A 24,163-nucleotide genomic window follows, 5' to 3' on the forward strand; every position below is an offset into this window, starting at 1 on the left:
GGGGGGAGATTTTGATATTATATATATATATATATATATATATATGTTGGTACATATAATATACATGACAAATTATGGAAGGTGTCTATGCCATTTAAGCGATGCACGCGATCCCTTTAAATAAAAAAAACTTCATCTTGTTCTGGTTATGTCTCTGAAAGCATTATGGTGTTTTTTTATTTTAGGATGGCATATATTATCAACCGTGACACAGTTTATTGCTAGCAATCTCATTTTTTCTCTCCTCGTCTCAAAACTCATGTTAGCCATACAAATTTTCATAGTTATCTTTTGATTCACGGGGATTTCCTCTTTGGTCTCCAGTATTTTAATTTCAAATTTTTGTTTTTGATATTTTTATAATTTTTTTTTATTTCTTTAATCTCAATTTAGGATATATGATTTTTTTTTCAATTTGATTGTCATTTTTTAGGTTCCTTTTAACAAATTGAATTTTCTTTTTAATTACGCCATTAAATAAAAAATTATTTTATTTTAATCCTCGTTCTCTTGGTTATTTTATTTTTTTTAAGTTCTTTTGTAATTTGTTTTTCTTTTTAATTTAACCTTTCAATAAAAAAATTTAATTTTGATGGCCATTCCTATAATTACCATTTCATGTGTTTGAATCTTTTTGCATGGTGGATTTATTTTTTAATTTTATTATTTAATAAATTAAAAATTAATTTTTATGAGTTTTCCACACCACGTATTTTTTGTTTGGTGACTAAAACTACAAGTTCGAAAAGTTAACATGTGCTGGCATCATTTTTTTTTCATCATTTAATATTTTTTTTAAAAAAATAATTATAATTTTTTTTTATTTTTATCAGATTATCCAATTTCATGACACGAATTATGAATTTAATGGAATAATTTAAGTTAACTCAGTTCTAATTGTCAAAGTTACATATTCGTTATGTTAACCCAAGTTAATTTAAGCTAATTTTTAAATTATTTTTATTTAATTTTATTTTTTTATATTTAATGGACTATAATTGATTTATATTATTTATTTAAAAAAACATATTTTTTTTTATATTATTATTATTATCATTATTATTTTTTAATTTAATTTATCTGTCATCGTTACGTTTGTTTTATTATCCGATTAAAATAAAATAAAATTACATGACTTAGTCACTTCTATAACCAGACACACAGATTTTCTTCTTTTTTTATTTGCGATGACTGTACTTAATTTCATACTCACAAAAAACTAGTCTGGTCTTGCCGCATAATCCTGGTCCGCAGCTAGGACATAAAAAGACACTTACATCTATATAATTAGTCGTATATAATTAGTCGATTAATTAAAAAAAAAAAAATATCGTTTTAACCAGATTAAGCGGATCTTATAAGGCGACCCGTATCTAGGTTTTTAGAACTCGATCTTTGTAAAGTTTGGAGTTTAATGACAGTGTGACATCACACACACACTCACTTGCTGGCAAAAAATATAAAATCCACCGCAGTAAAAAAGTGAGAGTGACAAAGTCAAAGTGACAAGAAGATATGTCCAAAGCCGAACAAGCTCTAAACCATACAAAATCGAGCACGTGGGAGGAGCACAGCAATAGTTCACACCTGCCGCGTCACCTGGTGGTACAATTATAAAATCACATAAAGCGTGCGGCATTTTTACCAAAGATGTTGTTACTGTTCACTCTCTAAAGTTTCACCTTGGACCGCAATAGTTTTAAAAAAAGTTTAATTTGATATTTTATTTTATATTTTACACAATTAAGTTTTTTTCAAGTCTAAATTAAAATTTAATTACTTGTTTTTATTAGTTGTGAGGATTTAATTGAAAAGCAGGAAAAAAAATGAAAAGTATATGTAACAATGGTGATCGCTTTTTATAATTTAAAATAATAATATTTTAATATAAAATTTTATTTTTTAAAATTTTTAAATTTTTTATGGATGAAAATAAAAAGGTTGTCGGATTCTAGTTTGAAACAAAAAAATTTACCATGAAAAATTTAAATCATAAAAAGATTGATTTTTGTGTCTTAATGGTTTTTCATAACAAGGGGATCTCTATTAGGTTTGTTTTTTTTTTTTTACCTTTAAAATATTTGAAAAACATATCCTTTAAAATAATTTTTAAATTTATGTTCAAATTAATACATTTTTTTATAATTTTTTTGAGTTTTTTATCCTTCATCAGATAAAAAATATTTTTAATTATATTGATTATGTTTAATTTTTTGGTGTTTAAAATGATTCATGTTTGATTTTTATGTGTGTGTTATATAGATTAAATATTTATCTTTTATAATATTTTTAATATATATAACCTTGAATAATATTTTTTTATTTTATTCAATAAATTTTACATGTTAATTTCTATTACAAATTAATTTTTATAAATAATTTCATTAAATATTACCTAATAAACAATCCATATTGAAATATTAAATATATTAATTTACATTGGTATTTTAATTTCTCCACTTATCTTTTTTTTACTTTTAATTACTTGTTTTTATTTCTTTACACAAAGTTTTATGATTTATGTAACTGAATGTGTGTATGATTTTTTTGATTTACATTTATATTTTTTATCATGGGCTGGTGTTTTCATGCTATCTTTATTTTTATAATTTTTTTTCCTTAAGTCTTTATAGAAATTTTATTATTTTTTTAATATTACTTTTCAATCTAAGTTAATAGTACATTATTTATTTGTCAATCTTGTTCCTCATTTATCAGTTTTATATGTATATATATTCCCGTTTGCTTTCATTGACTTTTTTTTTCATGTGATTTAAATAAACTTAACTTATTTTGTTTGTTGTGTATTATTAGATTTTTGTTTTTAAAATCTTTGTGAAGACTAAATAGCAAATCTAGTGTCAATAAAAATACGTGTTCACCAACCCCTGGTGATTTTCCCCTCTTCCACATCAACCACCCTCCGCGCCTCAAAATTACCTACACGCTCCCACTAAAAAATTACACGTGTAAATTTCTCTGCGAACTTACACGTTTTAACACAATACTGCGAATATGACATTGATTTATGCGGAGCGCGTGTTTTGTTATTATTCCTGATAAAGTAGAGTCTAGAAGCTCTATTTGTAAAAAATCCAACACGATCTACGCAGAATGGCAGAGAGTAAATCAGAGCCGTTAGATCACGAACTTGACGGTGGTATAAGAAATCATTAGCCTTTAGCCATCAGATCTAACCCGGTGGACAACTAAACGGTGAGGATTGTTTTAACAGCGGCGGACAAATAAGGCTGAACTGGGCCTTTAAAAAGAGGACCAAACTAGCCCAAAAAATATCACACACTTATTCAAGCTCTCTCTCCTCTCCTTCTCTCTCTCGTTCTCTTAATCTCGAAGAGAAATGATTTTCTCTCTCTAGGGTTTGTTGGAATCAAAGGCGAAAGCAGGGATATCCAGGTTTTGAGTGGTTTGATTAATAAGCCTTGATTACTCTCTCTCTCTAGGGTTTATGTTTTGTATTCAGTCGCATTGTGTTCGTGTCGGTTGGTTTGTTTCTAGCTTCGATTTCGATCTATCTAGGGTTTCCGTTTCTCGGGGGCTTGTTTGCTCAAGGGAGGTTGTTAGGGTTCTTTTGAGTACGTATTTTGTTTTGTTAAACAAATAAAGCTTTTTAATTTCTGAAAATTCTCTTTTTGTTTGAATTTCGGAGCGATAGAGAGAGAGGGGGGGTTAATAAGATTGGGGTTTTAGTGTTTTTTCCTATAAATAAATCAGACCAGTGTTGGTTTAGAGATCGTTTATTCAAGATTTGCTTCAGATGAATTTGGGTTTAAAGACATGCAACTGGTATATAATCTTATGATGTTCTGATGTTGCTGCTCAAAGATAAAGGAGGACTATCGTAGTGGAAGTTCTGAAATTTTTGCGAGAAAAGGACGTTAACAAGAGTAAATATTTATGTATTTATTTATTAAAGTGGTTTCGTTGAAGTTTAAAGAATTTGAATAAACGTGTATGGTAAAATTGAAGAGGGAAAATAAGAAGTTAAATAGTTGAAGATGATGATATGTGCAGTTATTGGAAGTTAATCTTATGGCACCTACTGTTCCTATAGAGTTTATTGGACAGAAGGAATTGAAAACGCGTTGGCTTTCACAAGCAATGGGGAAATCAAGGAAGTTCTCTAAAGGGTACTCCTCGGGATTTGTTCCAGATTACCGGCATGCTGCTGAGACCATGGCTGAATCAGAAGGGTTTGGGAGCTCTGGACGTGTTGACACCGAGATGACAGCATCAGAAGATTCCTTCGCTCCCAAGAGGAAGTGCATTAGTTTGAGTGTGGACGGGTATGATACATTTGGTGTACCATCACAAATCCTGTCATTGTCTAAGATGTCAAGACCGGAGAGGAAGGATTTGGAAATTAGGATGAAAAATGAACTTGAACAAGTCAGAATCCTTCGGAGGAAAGTGGCTTCTTTGAGTTCAAATACAGTTCTGTTATCGCCCTCTAGTGATACTCGGAGTTGCAGTGATGGCCAAAAGAGGCTTCCTCTAGAAGGTGTCCACAGGTCATTTGAAGTATCGGCTCCCAAGAGTAAGAAACGGGCTCCTCCTGGTCGAAATGGGGCTCGCTCAAAAAAGAGTACATCAGGGCGTTTTGAGCCAGTGAAGCCAGCTGCTCCACTTGGTATAACTAATGCCATGTTGATGAAACAGTGTGAGACATTACTAAATCGTTTGATGGGACATCAGTTTGGTTGGATTTTCAATACTCCTGTTGATGTGGTGAAAATGAACATACCGGACTACTTCACTATCATTAAACACCCAATGGATTTGGGTACAGTGAAGAGCAGGATTATTTCTGGTGAATATTCAAGTCCATTGGGATTTGCTGCAGATGTGCGACTTACATTCGCAAATGCAATGAAGTACAACCCTCCTGGAAATGATTTCCATTTCATGGCTGAGACCCTTAGTAAGTTCTTTGAAGTTAGATGGAAAGTTATTGAGAAGAAGATTCCTGTTACCGCTGATGTAGAACCAGTGCCATCAAGAACTGATGAGCGTATGGAAATGGAAACAACTGCTCATATAGAAAAGGAAACCACTACTGATACTCCACCTTCTAAAAAGAAAAAAATTACGCCGAGTGACAGTAAGGTCAAACCAGAGCCCATCAGGAAAGTCATGACCAGTGAGGAGAGGCAGAAGTTGAGCATGGAGTTGGAGGCATTGCTCGCTGAATTGCCTGAATACATTATTGAATTCCTAAAAGAGCATAGTGGAAATGCTGGCCAGACTGACGAGGATGAGATTGAGATTGATATTGATGCTCTCGGTGATGATATATTGTTCAACTTACGGAAACTCTTAGATAACTATTTACTGGAGAAACAGAAAAACCAATCAAAAGCTGAACCATGTGAAATGGAGGTACCCCTATTTCTCTCATATGTTTGTTTGCATTTGTTGTGATGTGTTCTTTATCCTGGAAATGTTGAATAAAGGTCTGATGAGCAGTGGCTTTTATTGATTCAGATTATTAACGAGTCAGGGATTAGCAATTCATCATTGCAACCATGCAAAGGTACTTTCTTTTACTCTAATTTTGTGCATTTTCACTGCATTATGCATGGTAATTTTGTTGCCAGTTGAATACTTATACATCATGTTTATTAGGCAATGATACTGCTGAAGAAGATATAGATATTGTTGGTGGGAATGATCCTCCTATCTCAAGCTACTCTCCAGTAAAGATAGAAGAAGAGGCGGCTCATAAAAACAGTAAATGTAGCAGTCGAAGTAGCTCCAATAGTGAATTGGGCTCGTCTTCAAGTGGCAAGTGTTTTGTAAACCTTGTCATCCTTGCTTTCTTTTTCTTTGGGGATTTGTTTATATATATATATTTTTTCCAATATTTGGAGTACTCATAAGCAATTTTGCTGTTTATGCACGCTTGATTTCTAGATTTATATGAAGAAATTAATTATAGACATTAGTCATTCAAAATTTAGAAACACACATTAAGTTGTTTTTCCATATGCTGAATGTGGACTTCTGGTGTAATTTTAAAATGCAAACCTTTGTGAACTTTGATGGAGTTCTGTTTGGATGCCATGTTGCCATTGGACCTTGTTTGATACGAATCTGGACTTCTGGTGTAACTTTAAAATGCACACCTTTGTGAACTTTGATGGAGTTCTGTTTGAATGTCATGCTGCCATCGCATCTTGTTTACTCTGATTTTTTTCTTAAGGTGTAATTTGATTCTGGTTCCTTTCTGTTAGCTCCACTCAAGAGTTGTATAGCATATTTGGTAGCTCATCAAGTTACAACAGATGCCTCACAGTATATTCCTGGATAGTGAAATATTTGAAGGCAGCTATAAGATTTCATTTCACTTTGTGTCCTGTCAATAGCTTCTTAGAATATCATGCCAGTTAAAACTCTGGCATTACTTCCACATGCTTTTTGGTGGATGCAAAGATGCTGTGGACAATGATTTTCTTCCCTGTTTTCAGCCAAGATCTGCCTTCAGCTGTTTAGAGTAAATGTGTTCTAGGAGGCTTGCTTTGATTGTTAGTATTGAGTTATATTTTTTTGTCACGAACTTATATTTGACCCTTGAGTTCAGTCCGGCTATGGCATTAGGTATACATGTTCAATGTTTCTCTGAAAGAAGAAGATGCAAGTCTGATCTGTAGTGGCATGGATATGTAGTGGAGCATGGTATTGAAACACTATGGATATTTGAAGTGCTGTTCTTTTTTGACGTGATTTAAGAGTGGAAAAAGGTTGCCATGTACTGTAGTGCCATCAAAACATACAAAGGCACGGTTTTTCCCAATTCATGATCATTTTTATTGGCCTAATTTATGTGCAATATCATATGGGCATGCATGCTGGCATTTGCCCTTCATGTTTCTGATATAGGTTGTTGGACAGTTGCTCTGTTAAGAACCATTGTTCAAACAGTTAAATGCAATGGGCTAGGTGTGAGCTTATAATTTGTAGCTGGTAAATTACTACTCAGTGTTTTGCTTATAACAGATAAAAGTTGTTAATTCATAGAAGTGAAGAAAAATCACATTGGGGAATAAGACATCATACATGACAGAATACAAAAATAGATCAAGACAAAAGAATCATCAAATCTTCTTGAAATTGACACCGAAGAAGTGCAGGCTCGTTGGACTTTGCTTAGAGCCCAGAATGTTATGATCAGGAAAGGGCCATTGCAGGTGTTTTTGTCATCAAGACGTGAAGATGAATGCAAAGGATGTCCTTTTAGCTTAGAACTCTTGTGGGTTATGCATCAAGTGATTCAAATAAGTATCTTTTCACCCAGTTGTTGTCTTGGTTGAGTAGCATCCTACAACATGTGATTCTGTGTCCATGATATGTGAATGTCATAACATGATCGGTTTTTTGACACAATAAATCAGAAGTTGAGCATAGAAACCTTTTTCTCATGATTTTTATATTTACATATTCAGTTTCTAAGAATTTATCATTTTGGGCGTGGAAGTTAGAGCCTTAAAACCTATTTTTCATTTATTTTCCATGCCTCGAATAGCTAATTGATATGAGAGGTGAGAGTGGGGCATGTGCCCCACATAGTTCCTCTCCTGATTATTTAACTGAAGTCATAGGTTTTGCCCCATGGCTGGAATAGGAAATCGAAAGTTCTCTGTTTGGTTTGTGCTCTGTTTTGGCATTGGAATTAGTGGGTTGCCTTGATGATGTTATTTATTTATCAAGTTCGAGTATGATAAACATAAGAATGTGTGGTTTGGCTAACTTTGCCCCCTAGTAATTGCTAATTTGGTGGTGGTTAATTTCCTTCTCTCTTTTTTTCCTTTTAAATTCCATGGCTGCTGCTCGTTTTTCCTTTTAAATTCTATAGATGAAAAAGTTTATATATTTAAATTGAGCTGTGAAAGCCTTCGTGGTAAGTTTAATGATCTCTTTTTACTTGTGATTCTTTTTTCAGATTCAGATTCTGGCATTGAATCTGATGCGGTTAAAGTGCCCGGTCCCATTAATGCTACTGAGGTATGCATGCATAAATTGATCAGCTCAAGTCAGAAAATTGTTCGAATTTAAGTGCTGTGCCTTTTCTTTTTGATGTAACATTGATTTTTATCTGATATTTCTTCTATTTATAGGAAAAAATGGAACCTGGAGAAAATGGAGTCCAAAAGAGAAGTCATCTTGGTGATCCAGCTGTCAGAAATCGTGAGTTTGAGGTTTTATTTCATATTATGCATGCTATAGGGTGCTTAGAGTTTGTTTTGGCCAAATTTAATCTGAAATCCTGCTTGCCATGCTTTGTTCAGAATCTGTTGATGGGCTGGCCCAAGTTGAGCTGGATACTGAGGGTAAGCTAGTTGCAGCTGAGGCAGATGGCCACCAAGAGGGTAGGCAACTCATTAATTAGATTGCTGTTATATGTGGGACTTCATCTCACTCATCATGCTGTAATATTATAGGGGAGAGTGCTCCACCTGAGAGGCAAGTCTCTCCTGAAAAGCTCTATCGGGCAGCTTTGCTGAGGAACCGTTTTGCTGACACCATACTTAAAGCTCGAGAAAAGGCGCTTGAAAAGGTTGGCCTTTTATAAACTTTCATGCTATTAATTGCTTTAATTGTACATGCTTCTGTTTTGTTTATGGGCGTGTACCCATTCACTCTGTGATATGGAATTCAGGGTGAAAAGCGTGATCCTGAGAAATTGCGGAAGGAGAAGGAGGAATTTGAAAGAAGGCAAAAGGAAGGTTTGGAATTGCAGTCACTCAACAATAAATTGAGTCATGTGATGTTATTTACCAGGAGCAATGATTTATCTTTTAATCTGTGATATCAGAAAAAGCTCGGTTGCAGGCAGAAGCTAAGGCGGCTGAAGAGGCTCAAAGGAAAGCTGAAGCTGAAGCTGCCGCTGAAGCCAAAAGGCAGAGGGAACTGGAAAGGGAAGCTGCACGTCAGGCATTGATACAGGTAAGGCTAATACATCCATGCAAAACCGGCTCCAATGCTTCTTTTAGAAGACGACCAAACATTTTCTTGTTCTCTGCAGATGGAAAAGACTGTTGATATCAATGAGAACTGTCAGTTTATGGAAGACTTAGAAATGCTTAGGATTGCCCATCATGATGAACAGCTTCCAAGTTCGGTAGAGGAAACAAGCCCTGATCATTCTCAAAATGGGCTGGGTAGTTTCAAGCTTCAGGGTAGTAACCCACTGGAGCAACTAGGATTATACATGAAGGAAGATGACGAAGACGAAGAGGAAGTAGTTGAACCACCCTCTAGTGTTCCAGATCTAACAAAAGATGTCGAGGAGGGAGAAATTGATTGATTAGGTTCTTGCTTTGATTATTGTGCTGGTCAAGAATTTTACAAAATTGTGGTCGTAAGAGCTATGGGCATGCATAATCGCCTGTCCCCCCTGCAATATAGCAGACAAACAGTCCTACTACGGATTGAATCTCAACTCTCCATTGGTGGTAAACCAACTGAAAAGGACAGCCTCGGGCTATCAGGGGGGAAACATCAGCAAATGGTATTGTTGGGTTTTTGTTTTCCTGGCCACGGTTCATATTCTTGGTGAGGAGGGCTGCTTAAAAGCTCGTAAACCACCAATTTGTTGTCGCTAGAATATGGTGACTTGTGAATTGCCAGAGAGAGGTGTTTGGGGTTGGGGTTTTGTTTATTATAGGTTTTTTTTTCTTTTTTTGTAAAAAGGAAATTCTAGTTTTGTATGGGTTACAGCGCACTTTGGGTCCCATGAAGAAGGTTTAGGGAGCAGGAAAGGTAACCTAGAGGAGTTGTAGCATGTATAGTTGAAAGAGAGCTTAGGCAATTGGAAATGGCATTCACTTCACTTTCTTTTATAGCATTTTGCATAGTTTGATACCCCAGGGACTGGAATGTATCGGTATCTGCATTCTATATTAAAAAAAGATCACTGGCTACCCTTTTGAGGAGGATTGGGGGATGATATGGTGGACCTTGTGCTCTCTGCTTGTAACTTCTTTTGAATTGCTGTTGTCTCTGCAATGATTTTTGTTACTCATTTTCTTTGACCAATCCTCTTCCTGCGTGGAGGCCGACCCTGGAAATAGCAGTTTTGGATGATTTAGTTTTTACTAGATTTGTGGGCTGTGTTGTGTGGCGGGCTGCAATGGGTTTTTTAAATCACAAAAGAAAAAAATAAAATAAAATTGACGCCTGTGCAATGCAAGTGGTCGGGAGAAAAAAATTAGAAGATACCTGCAAAACAATTAACAAATAAAAAGATAAAAAATAATACGGGGGGTGTTCATAAAATATTATATTAAAATCTAACTGCCCCTTGTACGATAAAATTGATAAAATCATAATCTTTTTAAAAAATATATTAAATCAAGCAAACACATATTTGAACCTTTTAAATTTTAAATTTAGACCCTATTAAATTCTAGATTTAAGTTGAATTAAAAAAAATAATTTTTAATTAATTTAATATTTATAAGTCAAAGTATATATAACAAAGAAGTAAATAATAAAAAAGAAATTAAAAAGACCTAGAAAACTAAACAAGTTAACTATTGACTTGGATGAATATAAAAATAAAAATAGTTATTATAATAATTTTAAAACTTTACTTGGAGTTCTATAAAGACCAGGTAACTTGGATAGATTATTGATTTAAAAATAAAAATAATAATTATTATAATTTTTAAATTTAATTGAGGGGTTGTCTTGGGCTAAACTTAAATCATAATTCTAGTTAATTATTGACTTGTATCAACATAAAAATAAAAATAATTATCATAATTTTAAAATCAAATTTAATGATCAATTAAGCTAAGTTAATTAATCAGGTTAATCATTAATCTGAATTACTATAAAAATAAAAATAAAAATAAAAATAATAATTATTATAATTTTAATATTAAACTTAAAAGTTAATTTGATCAGGTTAAAATCACGAGCCAAATCCAAACCAATAATATTATTCAGCATACTAAATACTACCTTAAAGAATATCCAAGTCCTTTTCCACAACAACTTTTCTTCATTGAGGTAGTTCCGCATTTAACCGAGGGCAACATTCATGTTTCAAAGTCCTTGTTAACTAAGATCTAGGGAATCAGACTATTCTAGCCAAATCCCCCATCTATACCGAGTGGAAGATCTTTGACACAAAAAAGTCATTGATTTAAACTGCATTGATTTGTTTAATTACAAGTTTATTGTTATATAAATGTGTTTAAAGGTTATGCGAATACAACACAACATATTAACGAAGCAATTTTAATGTTTGTAATATATTACTCTAGAAACTAATCAAAGAAAAATAAATTGTTAATTGTTGTTTTTTATACAAATTTTAAGATTAATAGATTGAAATTAATGTCTAAAATTGTTATATACTTGAAATAAAAAAAGAAAAAATTCAGAAAATTAAATTTTTTTAAGGAAAATCATTATTTCCTAATTATTTTTATTCCTTCTTATTTAGTTTAGAAAATTAAATAATATACTTAACAATTTTATTTTTGCTAGCTTGCTAATCACTTTTATTTATTTCAAGTTTTCTAGTTTGTTTAGGTTGGTTTGTGACTTAGAAGTAAAAGTATTTTTTAAAAAAAGAATATTTAGTAAAAAATTGTAAATTCCTTCTTTTGAAAATTTTATGTTATTTTATTTATTGTTTTTCTTGTGTTATTTCTCTCTATATCACTAAAAATGCTTAATCACATCAAACACTGGCATTGCAAACACCCACATTATGCAAAACCAAAAACATATATATATATATGTTAGATTTAAGTATCAAGAACAGTTTTACCTTCGTCATCAATGGTAATCATGGAAAAACAAAGGAAAATGAGTAAGATTACTAAAATAGCTAAAAGTGATTTAATTTTCATATGAACAGTGAACAAGGTTAATATATTATTTTAATTGTTTGGTTAATAAATTTGTGTTGTCTCTCAATGATTAACACGTGTGTATGATGTGGAGGTCGCGAGTTTAATGTCTTGATTTCAAAGATACAATCATCTTCGATGTCCATCCCTTATAAAGAGCAAAAAGAAACCTCAGCCCACGGACCATCCTCAAGCCCACGCCCCCGGGTTTTATTGTGATAGGCCCTTTAAGGTTTTTTTTTGTGTCATTTGGGTTTTTTCACCTATTTCTTTTATTTTTTTAAGTTTTTTTTTCAAGTTTAATTTTTTAATATGATATATATTTTTTTATTTTCTTAGGTTTTCTAGCTCTCTTTTTATTTTTTTAAATTTTATTTTTAATATAAAATTTTTATTTTATTTTATCTTTTAATATTAGATTAATACTAAATCAGTTTTTATGTTATCATTATATACATGGAAAAAACAGCCTTTTTTTTATTTTTTATCTTATTTTTTTTATTTTTACAATTTAATATGGTTTTTTTTCCTTTAGTTCTTCTACCCTTTTTTTATTCCAATTCCATCCATTAACATTTTTTTTAATTTCCTTTAGGTTTTTTTACCATTTTTTATCTTTTATTTTTTTTTAATTTTATATTTTAATATAAGGTTTTTATTTAGTTTTATCTCGTAGTATTGGGGTTGGGTTTTGTTTTTAAGACAACTCTCATATAATTTAATTTAAAATTTGAACTAAATAAATAATCGAGTTAAAATTTTTAAAATTTGACTTGTTATATTAAGTATCATGAAAATGCTAATAAGTTTTCAAAAGTCTATAAATTATTTTTACACATTCATTTGTTTTTATCCCAGCCTTTACCAGAGCACAATTATTACTAAAACTTATAAAGTGGTCATCATTATTTATATAAATAATAAGATGTGGAAATGTAAAACATAGATAAAAAATATGGTAAATCTTAAATTCACGATAATTTTCATTTTAATCTAGAAGTTTAATCTATTTATTTTTGAATCTTTGATTTTAAGAGAAAACTTTACTAAAAAGTGATGTTAGAAATAAAAAGTAACTGATTCTTACAATTCTGCCAGCTACAGTAGCCAAGTTTGGTGCATAAGGATTTTATTTGATGAGAGTAGTGTGACTATGATGTATTTTTTTTTTTCCTACATGGATGCTAGAAAAGGTAGATCTAGTCTTGTTAGACTTTTTTGGCTGGTTTTTTTTAATGATTTTGGGTGGTTTATGGAGGTTGTTATGAAGGTTTTATGGTGGTTTCAAATAAAAAAATAAAAAAAAATAGATTTTTAAAGTTTAAAAACTTGAATCCTAACTTTTTTAATCAGATGTGACTGAAAATTGAATTAGCAAGCAAAATGTCGCTTATCACTTAGGCGACATGTTGCTCGCTCTAAGAAAATGAAAAGAATTGGAGTGCACAGCACATCGTCCACTCCTAAAAGAAAAAAAACAAGTGTTAACCTACGTTTCAAGACTTAGACGCGATTGGGTTTTTGCATGCAGCCAAGCGTGTGGACCTGGCCCATCAACCTTGGCTTTTAACTTGTTTAAATTTCTTAATCATTTTCTTTCTATTTAAATCACCCTTCTTATTTCTTACAAAAATGATGTAATTTTTTTTTCACATAGTAGATCTTTTTATTTAATTTTTCTGGTTGCATGATACCTTGAAAATATTAATTTTATTTCTTTTATATTTATATCCTCTTATATTTTATATGAATTAGTTATATAGGTTCTTATAAAAATAAAAATCATCTATACATGAAAACATATCCATAATGTAATTATATATATTTTTTCTATTTATATAAAAAATTAACATTAAATCCTACACAAATCATGCACAAGTTTGTGTAATTATCATGATATTTTAAAATTTATATCCGATATTAACACATTCTTTTATTATATTTAAAATTAATTTGAAATTCTACCTATAAAGAATGAAAAAACTAGTTGTTGACTATAACTCTGTTTAATAATGCATTTCAATTATTTTTTTAAAAAAATCTTTAAATTAATTATTTTTTAATGTTTTTGAATCATTTTAATGTATTAATATTAAAAATAAATTTTAAAAAATAAAAAAATATTATTTTAATATATTTTAAAACAAAAATTATTTTTAAAAAAACATTCACCACACTCTCTCCCTGATACCGGATTATAACTTCCGATTACGTGTGAATGAATACTCGCAATAAATTAAATGTATACAAGGTGTCAACAATTTCGAGGGTATGAACCTAAAAACAAGAGTTTTTCGACTCAAATTTGCTTCTCTGGGTTATCAGCATACGTGATTTAAACTAAAATTGATGTGTAATAGAATTAAAATTATCTGGCTGCATATTCGGTGCCATCTGATAAGATTTCCCTGTGCAGGAGATTCAAACGATATTTTTACAAGGACATTGTAACGAGGATTTTACGACGAAAAGATGAAGGTCAACAGCTACCTTAAGAAGATTTGTAGATCTAAAAGTCTATACAATGTAGTTTAGAGTTGGCGAAAATGAACTTCAAGAATAAATTGAAGATCACAGCTAGAAAAACATTTGGTTACAGAGCAGGAGACCGCCTGAATGAATTCTCTGTTGTTGCTTCCATCTTTCACAGAGAAAATCTTCATCACTTGGACGCTTCAGATACTCGTCAACATCAAACTGTGACCTTGTTCTTCGGGACAAAATTTGGATTTTGTAGCTTTCAAGTTCTCCAAATTTAGTCCCTTCAAGTTCGTTAATATTTGTTGAATGGCCATCTGCAAGTCCTGGGCTCCAGCTTCCATGGCTACTGATGGAGTGCGTGCTTAAATCTTGAACAGGCGTTGCTTCCTGAGTGCAAATTGACATGCAATTCATTTACCCACACAGGGTAAAAAAAAAAGTAACGATAGATTCATATAATGCATGTCAGATGAAAAGGGAACAAGAAACATAGTGTGGATTTGCTAAGCAAGATAATCGAGGAATGGGTAAGCTAATTCTTCCAAGGTCTTAAATCTGCTTGAAAGAAAAATGGGCCATAGATTACCTGTACACCATCCCATAAATTACTTTTTGGAGTTGATGCTAGGTCCTTATTTTTCATGGATAGAGGAGAAGCATCATTAGAAGTTTCCCATTGTAACCAGGGCAGAGCAACCCCATCCATTTCTACAGGTCGAGACTTGTATATCACTGGGCTTCGGAAAGTTTCTGTCTTTGTTATTCCTCCTAAGGTTGAGCTTGTATCACTCCTCTCCCCATCCAAAGATGAAATATCTGTATCTTCAACATTTGAAATGAAGTTCTCAAAGTATTTCTCTGCCTCTTCAGTCAAACGTTTAGACATCCTACTTCTGTCATTACTCCTCTGAACACCACAAATTGAAATGTTTATAAACAAATTTACACAAGAACAATATGCACATCTTAAACTGTGTAAGAGCACGGAAGAGAGGACTAAGTACCTTTCGGGCTCGTGATGGCTTTTCTACCACGGTGTTCTTTGGATCAGAATTTCGGGCTCGTGATGGCTTTTCTACCACAGTGTTTTTTGGATCAGAAAGCAATTCTTTCACGATCTTCGAGATATCTCTACCACGTTTCTCCTCCAACAGTAGTTTTGCTAACAGGTCTTGTTTACGCTTCTCGGACTGTTAATACAACATCCATATATGAACAGGTCATCTTGAAACGCCAGTAGAAATAACAACTAAACCAGTTCTCTAACGAGTCTTTCTAACATGTGTCAAAAAGGTAACTTGGAAGTAATCAAGTTCTCATTCCTCAATCAATAATAAGTTCCAAGAAAGCCAAATCAAAGAAGACAGGCGAGAAGACACTCTCTTTTGCTTGTTGGCAATACTAAAAACCAAATTAAGAATATTATGCCATGGGATAAACTGACAAAAACAGAAAGATTGTAATTAGTCGTTCTTACCTGTTCTGATTTTGCTGCATGATTCCTTCTGATATTAGAACCAGCCTGAAAAACATCAGATTTTCCAGACTGCAAGCAGTCTGCATTTGTTTTCCCCCTAGACTGCATCAATTTCAAGGAACCAGGTAAGTATCAGACAAACCAAAACAAGGATGCACATGCAATAGATAATATAGACAATTAAATCAAGTTCAAGAGATACACAAATACAGACATGTTCAAGCTCCATCTTGATCTCCTCTACTGCATGCCTAAGTTCTTTTCTCATTGCTTCATACAGCCCGTTATTCATATCCTCACCGGTGGGATGCTCTGCCTAAAAGGTGAAAAGAATGGCCAATAAGTGACTGATCTGAGAAGAAGAGGACACCTTCTCATACAGAAAAACACACACAGAGAGATAGAGAGGGAGGGACACTGAAACAGCACCCATTGCACGGTTATCATTTCCATAAATCATATCCAACCTTCTTCTGTGCATAAACTGTCCTTATCGTTCTCTCGAACCCCTTTTTATTGGAAGAAGCATCCTTTCCTTCATCATCAGTTAGGCTTGATGAATGACTCTGAAAGGACAAAGTTTAATCCAGTCTTGCAGCAACTCAATATGAAAAGGTTGTGAAAGAATATTAAAACAACGGTTTAATCCAGTCTTGCAGCAACTCAATATTAAAACAACAGCAAATGTGTATATGTGCATGTGAATGTGACAGACCGGGCAATGTACCAGATTGTCAGCCTATCAGATATGAAACAGGATTCAACAACATGCAGAAGAAATGATTAACATAGCTTGCATGGATATAAGGCTTACCGAGTAGCCATCATGATACTTTATATCTTTCTGGCTAAGAGACCTTCTCAGTCCAGGTCTATGATTTGAAGCCAGTGTCGTATTTGACAAAGGGACCTGGTTGTTTCCATTACTGTGACGCCTCGGATTAGCATGATTTCTTGAATTCTGAGAATGATCTAGATCACTCTGACATTGCCAAGAAAATAATGTAGAAATATTAGAAAAGAAAGTCATTGACTAATTTGTGCCTAAATCATTTTCTAAGTATAGTAGCTAATATATATTCACTAATTTCTGCATCATTCTCAGAGGAATTACATTTTCTCACTCTTTGAACATATGGCACTCCAAGTAAGGGCATTAATTAACTCTTAAATGTGGAGTTTGGTAAGCAACCATAAATAATAAACGAAAATTAAGAAATCCTCCACAGTAAAAGAATAAACATAGATAAAAGTTATTCAACTCTTAATCGGTTTTTCAATACAACCTAATTCAACAAATTACCCCTTCTATAGAAGCCTACACATTCAAATCCAGTCACCTGACGAAAGAATCCAATTTAGTCATTTACTGCAAGCAAACAGGATCTGAAAGCGTTCTACTTGGAATTTTTTTTTGTGCGTTTTAAAAATATTTTTAAAAAATTAATTTTTTTTCTTTAAATTAAGTTTTTTAGAAAATATTTTAAAAAAATTAAAATTTTTTCTTTAAATTAATTTTTTTCTTGTGTATTTTCAATGTTTTGATACATTAATGTTAAAAATAAATTTTAAAAAATAAAAAAATTATTTTAATATAATTTTAAACAAAAAAATACTTCAAAAAACAATTCTTATTATAATTAACAGCTCTTACTATAATCAAAACCTCTGCAAGTAACAATAAGTAACAATAGAACTAAAAATATCCAAGATCATTCATAAGAAATAATATTTAAAATTCCAAAATGTTAGAGCGATCTCATCATGGGCTCCACTGCAGATGCTTCGTTAGTGAGAAAGTACAAAAGTGATCATGAATGCTATTTCCTATCCATATTTAGTAATTCACTACTTTCTTGTCATGATTAATAAACAGCACAGGTAAATCCCACATCCATCCCCACATTCAAAAAGCTACCTATCTTTTCACTAAAAAGGAACAATTTACTATTGAGAAATTAATAACAATAAAAAAAAAATCCAGATTTTTTTTTACCTCAGAATCACTAATTTGATATCTAACCACAGAAACAGAACGTCTTCTCCTCGAATTATTACCGTCTGAATTCCCCTTCGCACAACCACTATAACTCTTACTGTTACTATTACTTTCACTGCCTTGCCTCGACACAGACCTCCCTCTCCTTTGGGACCCACTCACAACTCTCTCCCCATTGCTGACGTCACCACTTCTAAAACCCGAAGACCTCCCTCGATCACCTGAACTGAACAACTGAATAGCGAGATCGTCAAGACTCATATCCGGGACTCCCGATCCTCTCTCCGTGTTCACGAACCTCCCTCTCGACGGAACCGGAGCATCGTCGGAGAAGTTGGATGGAATCGGTCGGGAGAACCGGCTGAGACTCCTTGACCGCCGGTGAGCAGAGGCAGACGACCTGTCGTTCTTGTCGTTGCCGATTGGTGCTCTCTTTGTCGCGGATTTGAAAGCCGAGGTTGCCATTTTTTTAATCCAGCGGAGAAAGTTAAAAATTACTTTAGGTTTGACCAGAAGAAAATTACTATGTTTGGCATTTCGGAGAGTATAATGCGAGCAGAATCACGAGGAGGGGATGATGGCAGAGGGCGGAGCTGTAGAGAGAGAGAGAGAGTGAGGGGTTCAGTTGGTGGTATTGGCGGAGAGATCGAAAATTTTGAAGAAATTTGAAAATTTCCTGTTGTTAAAAACTATATTAGGTATCATTGGTAATAAAGTTGGGAAAGGGTAATGTGGTAATTTAGTATTGTGTTTTAAACTTGGAATTTGACGCTCATAAATTTGCTGGTATATATAAGGAAATTTGTTTTTAGAAAAAATTATTTTGCTCACAGTATATTTAGTAGCTACAGTTCTCTTTTCTATTTTTTTTTCTTATGGCTATGAAATATGAAAAAAATTTATGATACTTATTATTATTGGATATTTATAATATAGAAAATAGATGAATATAAAAAAAGAGAAATCAATGAGAGAAAATTAAAAAGATAATTGATATGATTCTCTCTCTCTCTCTTTTTTTCTATATGTCTTATATGAATGAATTTCAAACGGTTAAAGCTATTATAACGTTAAATATATACTAAATTGTTATTTTTATTTTTAATATTCACAATAAGTTAAATTATGGTAATTTATAAATTATTTTTTCATAGTTTAGAAAAAAAATGAGCTATTGTCGGAAAAGGCTCTTCCATTTATGGATAAAATCTTGACAATAAAAGCTTGTAAATTTTTATTCCACAAAAAGCGTCGAAGAATGTTTTTTTTTTTTTTTAATGAATAAAGAAAGGATTCCATGTTCATTGCTCAAGGGTAGAAATGTCCAAAAACAGTTGTGTCAGTGAAAGACATTGCAACATCATAGTGTTCTGTTCTGTATATTATTATTTTTCTCCCGTGATGTTCACCGTATAAATCATTGGGTTTAATGACGATTATTTTTTTTGACTTCCCATATTTAATGATAGATGGGCCGTTCTGGAGCAGCGTCATGGTCGTTTTGTGATGGTCGTTTTGTGATGGTCGTTTTATCATGATCCATTCACTATACCGTTCTGGAGCAGCGTCATGGTCGTTTTATCATGATCCATTCACTACAATAAACAAATCCTTCGAAATAGCGTACCGGTTCGGGGGTTGAGACTTGAGAAATTTGGCCCGTGTTTATGACTATTGTTCCTAAATCCTGATGTTAATTATTAATTTTTAAAGGTTTTTTTAATATATTAAAATATTTATTATTATATTAAAACAATAAAAAATTTTTTTAAAAAAAAACTCCCCCGGGCCTCCACCTGCCAGGCGCTCTGCCACGTCCAGCTCTAGTTTAAATTTGTGGGCCTCCACCTGCCAGGCGCTCTGCCACATCCAGCTCTAGTTTTAAATTTGTTTCTATATTTTAAAAATATTTTTAAAAAAATTTAAATTGTTTTTATTTTTTTATTAACTTTAAATTAATATATTTTTAATATTTAAATATGTTAATATTAAAGATAATTTTTAAATAATAAAAAAATATTATCAACATATATTTTAACATGAAAAACTATTTAAAAAAAATATATTTTAACATCAAAAGACTTCTAAACATAACCTACTTAACAGACCCTAACCTAGTTGAGAGTAAATTTTTAGCTTATTTGAAATTATAGTTATTGTAATTTGAAATTATAGTAGTTGTAATGTTTGAAATGTTTTTTATTTAAAAATATATTAAAATAATATTTTTTACTTTTTAAAAATTATTTTTAACAAAAAAATTATTTTTAACAAAATCAAAATCAAAATTTAAAAGAATACAATTTCCATCGCATTCCCAACAAACCCTTAAAATCGACCATGTTAAGCTACCCCAACTCAGACTTTGCTTTGCCATCGCCACATCTCACCACGCACGATACTTACGGCAAAAACTGTGTTTTGGCGTGCCACAAGGCCAAATTTTACAAACTGGATTGCTCATTTTAACCGCAAAAGGAGTCAACAGGGGATTAAGGTACAGGAGGTTGGCAGAAACACCTTAATCCCAATACTAGAAAGGCAAAAATATTTAAAATCCGGTTGCGATGAATTTAAAGTTCCTCGGGGTAAAACGGAGAAGCCAAACCTAAAAACTAACAGAGTATCTTGCTGACATTACAAAGCTCATAGCATGGCGTCTTAAAACAATTTTATTCTCTTGACATCACAGAAAACCAACACCACAACCAGGCAGGCAATTGGAAGCGCGTGCAGCTGCTCCATCATGTTGAGACTTCATTTAGAAACAGATGCAATGTACGTGATCAAGTCAACCACGCGAGTGCTGCAAAATTATCAAGAAAAAGATGCGTGACATAGCAGCAGCTATTAATGCTCAACTCAAGCAAAGAAGAAAGGCGCAACTCTAAGCAGGTAACCCCCCTTCTCCAATCAAAGGAATGAACATCCATTAACTATATAGCTAGGTAATGAAAGAAATAGTCAGGAAATTACCTGTAGCCCCACTCGTTGTCATACCATGCAACGAGCTTCACATAGTTATCGTTCAAAGCAATTCCAGCTTTGGCATCAAAGATACTTGACCTGTAAACATCAGACCCATTGGTCAAATTCCACAAGCAACCTCCATAACACACCGCACTAACACATCAACTCCATCGTAGCAATGAAATAAAAGGTCTGAACATCTAGGATTTACATCTATTCTTACCGGTTGTCACCAATGAAGTCGGTTGAAACCAAATCTTCGTCGGTGTACCCTAAGATTCCCTTCATCTTTCCCTCGGACTCCTCCCTGTTGAAAAGATGAAACCAAGTTAAAATCTGGAAGAAGATATCAAGAATCAAAAATTGGAAAGTTTGAACAGTTTGATTTAACACCATGCATCCCCAAAGCTTACACACGATTAACCTATATCATGCATTACAAAATAGTTTCTCCTATATGTTCTGGACTAAATCTTAATAGAACTCACTTGATTGCAGCTTTAATATCTTCGTATTTAGCTCCCTTCTCAAGTCTCACTGTGAGGTCCACAACAGAGACATCAACAGTAGGAACACGGAAAGCCATTCCTGTCAGCTTGCCATTCAAAGCAGGTAGGACCTTCCCCACGGCCTGAAATGAGGGGGAAAATTGTATATAGTTAACACAAAGGAAAGTGAAGCCTTCAGATTCAGCAGATGAACAACAAACTTGTGTAGAGCTCCATGTGGTCCTTACCTTTGCAGCTCCTGTGCTGCTAGGAATGATGTTGAATGAAGCAGCTCTTCCACCTCTCCAGTCCTTTGAAGAGGGCCCATCAACAGTTTTCTGGGTAGCTGGATCAGTGTCAGGAAGAAGAATTGTAAGAATAATGTGCATACATCCACTACTCACTAGATGGTTTTTCTTCTTTTATCCAAAAAAAGAAATGAAAAACAAGGACGAGCCATACCAGTAATAGAGTGAACAGTGGTCATAAGTCCCTAAATGATGCCAAATCTGTCATGAATGACCTGCAATTTTAATGAGTCAGTTATAAGGCTCCCATAATTTACGTAACATGTGCAATGACCAAGTGGGCAATGACCTTAGCAAGGGGAGCAAGGCAGTTGGTAGTGCAACTAGCATTGGATACAATGTTAAGATCCGGTGTGTAACTCTTCTCATTAACACCCATGACAAACATAGGAGCATCCTTGCTTGGGGCTGAGATGATGACTTTCTTAGCTCCACCCTGTTAAACAAAATTAACCCAATTAAATATAACACAATTAAACATCACTGCACAGTCAAATTTATTTTTCCTGGTGTTTCTAGATCATTTTGATATGCTGATGTCAAAATTAAATTTTAAAACTGAAAAAAACTTCATCATTCCAAGCAAATAAACACTTTGAAAAGCAACCTCTACCACAACTCCAAACACCACCTAAATTTTGAAGCCACCATGCAACCAAAAACTCTACAAATAATTAGCACAATTACACAGCTGATTAGCACGACATCAACCAAGGAGGCATTTCAGAACCAATGCAAACTCAATTGCAAATAAAAAACTATAATCAGTAAGAAAAGTGACTCCAGCCGTGACAAATACAATAGGCACAAAAATGCATGATTAACAAAAAAGCGGTCACTTCTTACACTCATCATCATCTAAACCCGCCTAAAAGGGCACTTCAAAGCTTATTTAGTAAGATATTCATATGCATCAAATCTAGGAACCACAAGCCTGATACACCAACACCACCTCGAATCCAAAACACCAAAACTAATCAAAGTAAACCCATAATAAACCAAAACGCAGAAACCATAAAAAATACATCCCATTAAGTATAAGAAAAGGGCACAAAAAATTAAAAAGTTGAGAAATATACCTTCAAGTGAGCAGCAGCCTTATCCTTATCAGTGAAAACTCCAGTCGACTCCACAATATAATCAGCTCCGGTCTCACCCCATGGGATCTCCTCTGGGTTCCTACAAATTTTAAAAAAGACCATATCAACTTTACCAATCAAAATTATTGACTAGAATATCAACAGGAAAATGAAAGGAGAAGAAGACAATCATACCTGACACCAAAAACAGTAACAGACTTCTCTCCGAAGAGAAGTGTCTTAGAATCCTTAACCTTAAGCTCATGATGTTTCCATTGACCATGAACTGTATCATACTTAAACATATATGTCTACAAACAGCAAGAATACATCAGATCCAGAAATATGAACACACAAAACCAGACACGAGAAGAAGAAAAACAGAGTAGTACCATGTAATCGGTGGTAATGAAGGGATCGTTGACAGCAACAAGTTCAACATCATCTCTCTGTAAAGCTACTCTAGCTACCAACCTTCCAATTCTTCCAAATCCTGAATTTTTCATTTATATCAGATCAGATCAGATCAAATCAAAACATAATCTAATTTAATCAAATCAAGTTAAGTTAATAGCAGATTTATTACCGTTGATTCCAATCTTGATCTTTCCTGAACATCAACAAAAGGAAAAGAAAAGGAAGAAGAAAATCAGATCTGAAGGTCATCGTAGAAAAAGGTAGCAATTTTTTTTTAAAAAAAAGCAAAGATGGAACGGCAGAAACACAGGATCACTTACCCATGATTCTAGAGAAACCGAGACACGCTGAGAAACAGTATGAGAGTTGTAGTCAGTGAGGAGATACAAGAGATGCAGTGGGCTATACAAGTGATGTAGTGGGCGATAGAAGCGAGGATCTACTGCAAGTATAAAAAGAGAGCCAACCGGGCAGACTAAATTCAGCTGTGATCCCTTGAGTTTTGGGATTTGTTCAACTCAATATCTGTGTTTTCTTTTTGTTAAATTAGTTCCTCCAAGGAGAGTTGGCCACCTTTTAGGCTTTTTAAATTCCAGCTACACGGGAATAAATTTAAAGAGATTTTATATTACTTTCTATCGAGAATTAAGGCTTTGTTTATTTATAAAAAAATTATTTTTTTTTGAAAAATGAATTTCTGGAAAAATGAATTTTAGGAAAAATAAATTTCTGAAAAGTAAAATATTTTTCAATATTTGATAGTGTTATGGAAAATGAACTGGAAAACTCTTTCTAGTGTTTAGTTATGTTATGGAAAATGAACTGGAAAATAATTTATTAATAAAATATTTTTGTTGACCAGAAAGTGTTTCCGTTGACCAGAAAATATTTCCCATTGACTGAAGTATTTTCCATTGACCAGAAAATGTTTCCCATTGACTGTAAAGTGTTTTCCGTTGACTAGAAAGTGTTTTTTGTTGACCGAAAAATGTTTTCCGCTGACCAATTTTCCTAATGACAAATAAACACAGAAAAGTTTGGAAAGTGATTTTTCAAAAA

The 24,163-nt window shown here is 33.1% G+C and overlaps 2 protein-coding genes and 1 pseudogene across 4 annotated transcripts; 1 reads left to right on the plus strand and 2 right to left on the minus strand.

Moving 5' to 3' along the window:
* The first annotated feature begins 3,292 nt into the window (after positions 1 to 3,292).
* Positions 3,293 to 9,967, plus strand: LOC105136674 (transcription factor GTE10-like). The gene is made up of 10 exons (XM_011042104.1): positions 3,293 to 5,400; positions 5,506 to 5,554; positions 5,647 to 5,805; positions 7,961 to 8,022; positions 8,136 to 8,205; positions 8,307 to 8,387; positions 8,460 to 8,575; positions 8,678 to 8,744; positions 8,834 to 8,964; positions 9,044 to 9,967. Exons 1-10 carry the CDS (start codon positions 4,054 to 4,056, stop codon positions 9,323 to 9,325), a joined length of 2,364 nt encoding a protein of 787 aa, XP_011040406.1. The 5' UTR covers positions 3,293 to 4,053; the 3' UTR covers positions 9,326 to 9,967.
* Positions 9,968 to 14,280: 4,313 nt separating this feature from the next.
* LOC105136675 (uncharacterized) lies at positions 14,281 to 18,708 on the minus strand. Of its 2 annotated transcripts, none has more exons than XM_011042105.1 (8): positions 17,840 to 18,708; positions 16,658 to 16,825; positions 16,311 to 16,409; positions 16,058 to 16,159; positions 15,844 to 15,945; positions 15,371 to 15,556; positions 14,953 to 15,273; positions 14,281 to 14,753 (listed from the first exon to the last, which is right to left on the minus strand). In XM_011042105.1, the coding sequence occupies exons 1-8, from the start codon at positions 18,305 to 18,307 to the stop codon at positions 14,463 to 14,465; spliced, it is 1,737 nt and encodes a 578-aa protein (XP_011040407.1). In that variant the 5' UTR covers positions 18,308 to 18,708; the 3' UTR covers positions 14,281 to 14,462. The 2 variants fall into 2 exon arrangements, with proteins under 2 accessions (XP_011040407.1, XP_011040409.1); XM_011042107.1 differs by having other exon boundaries at positions 14,953 to 15,275; positions 15,421 to 15,556; positions 17,840 to 18,707.
* A 1,632-nt stretch (positions 18,709 to 20,340) lies between these two features.
* LOC105136676 (glyceraldehyde-3-phosphate dehydrogenase 2, cytosolic-like) lies at positions 20,341 to 23,542 on the minus strand (annotated as a pseudogene). Its single transcript, XR_844395.1, has 12 exons — positions 23,425 to 23,542; positions 23,274 to 23,297; positions 23,080 to 23,180; positions 22,883 to 22,998; positions 22,688 to 22,787; positions 21,898 to 22,044; positions 21,763 to 21,823; positions 21,549 to 21,646; positions 21,301 to 21,443; positions 21,036 to 21,119; positions 20,819 to 20,908; positions 20,341 to 20,648 (listed from the first exon to the last, which is right to left on the minus strand). The product of XR_844395.1 is annotated as a glyceraldehyde-3-phosphate dehydrogenase 2, cytosolic-like (transcript).
* Positions 23,543 to 24,163: the final 621 nt, after the last annotated feature.

This window comes from Populus euphratica, unplaced genomic scaffold (genome assembly GCF_000495115.2).
Source record: "Populus euphratica unplaced genomic scaffold, PopEup_1.0 scaffold60.1, whole genome shotgun sequence".
Taxonomy (NCBI): domain Eukaryota; kingdom Viridiplantae; phylum Streptophyta; class Magnoliopsida; order Malpighiales; family Salicaceae; genus Populus; species Populus euphratica.

Bases quoted from the DNA above. Each gene is read 5' to 3' on its own strand.
- LOC105136674 (XM_011042104.1), top strand. From the start codon at position 4,054: ATGGCACCTACTGTTCCTATAGAGTTTATTGGACAGAAGGAATTGAAA. The intron at 8,576-8,677 runs GTTGGCCTTTTA...TATGGAATTCAG, and splicing joins GAGAAAAGGCGCTTGAAAAG to GGTGAAAAGCGTGATCCTGA. The intron at 8,745-8,833 runs GTTTGGAATTGC...CTGTGATATCAG, and splicing joins TGAAAGAAGGCAAAAGGAAG to AAAAAGCTCGGTTGCAGGCA.
- LOC105136675 (XM_011042105.1), bottom strand. From the start codon at position 18,307: ATGGCAACCTCGGCTTTCAAATCCGCGACAAAGAGAGCACCAATCGGC. The intron at 16,410-16,657 runs GTAAGCCTTATA...TTGTCCTTTCAG, and splicing joins AGTATCATGATGGCTACTCG to AGTCATTCATCAAGCCTAAC. The intron at 15,557-15,843 runs GTAAGAACGACT...TTGTATTAACAG, and splicing joins ATGCAGCAAAATCAGAACAG to TCCGAGAAGCGTAAACAAGA.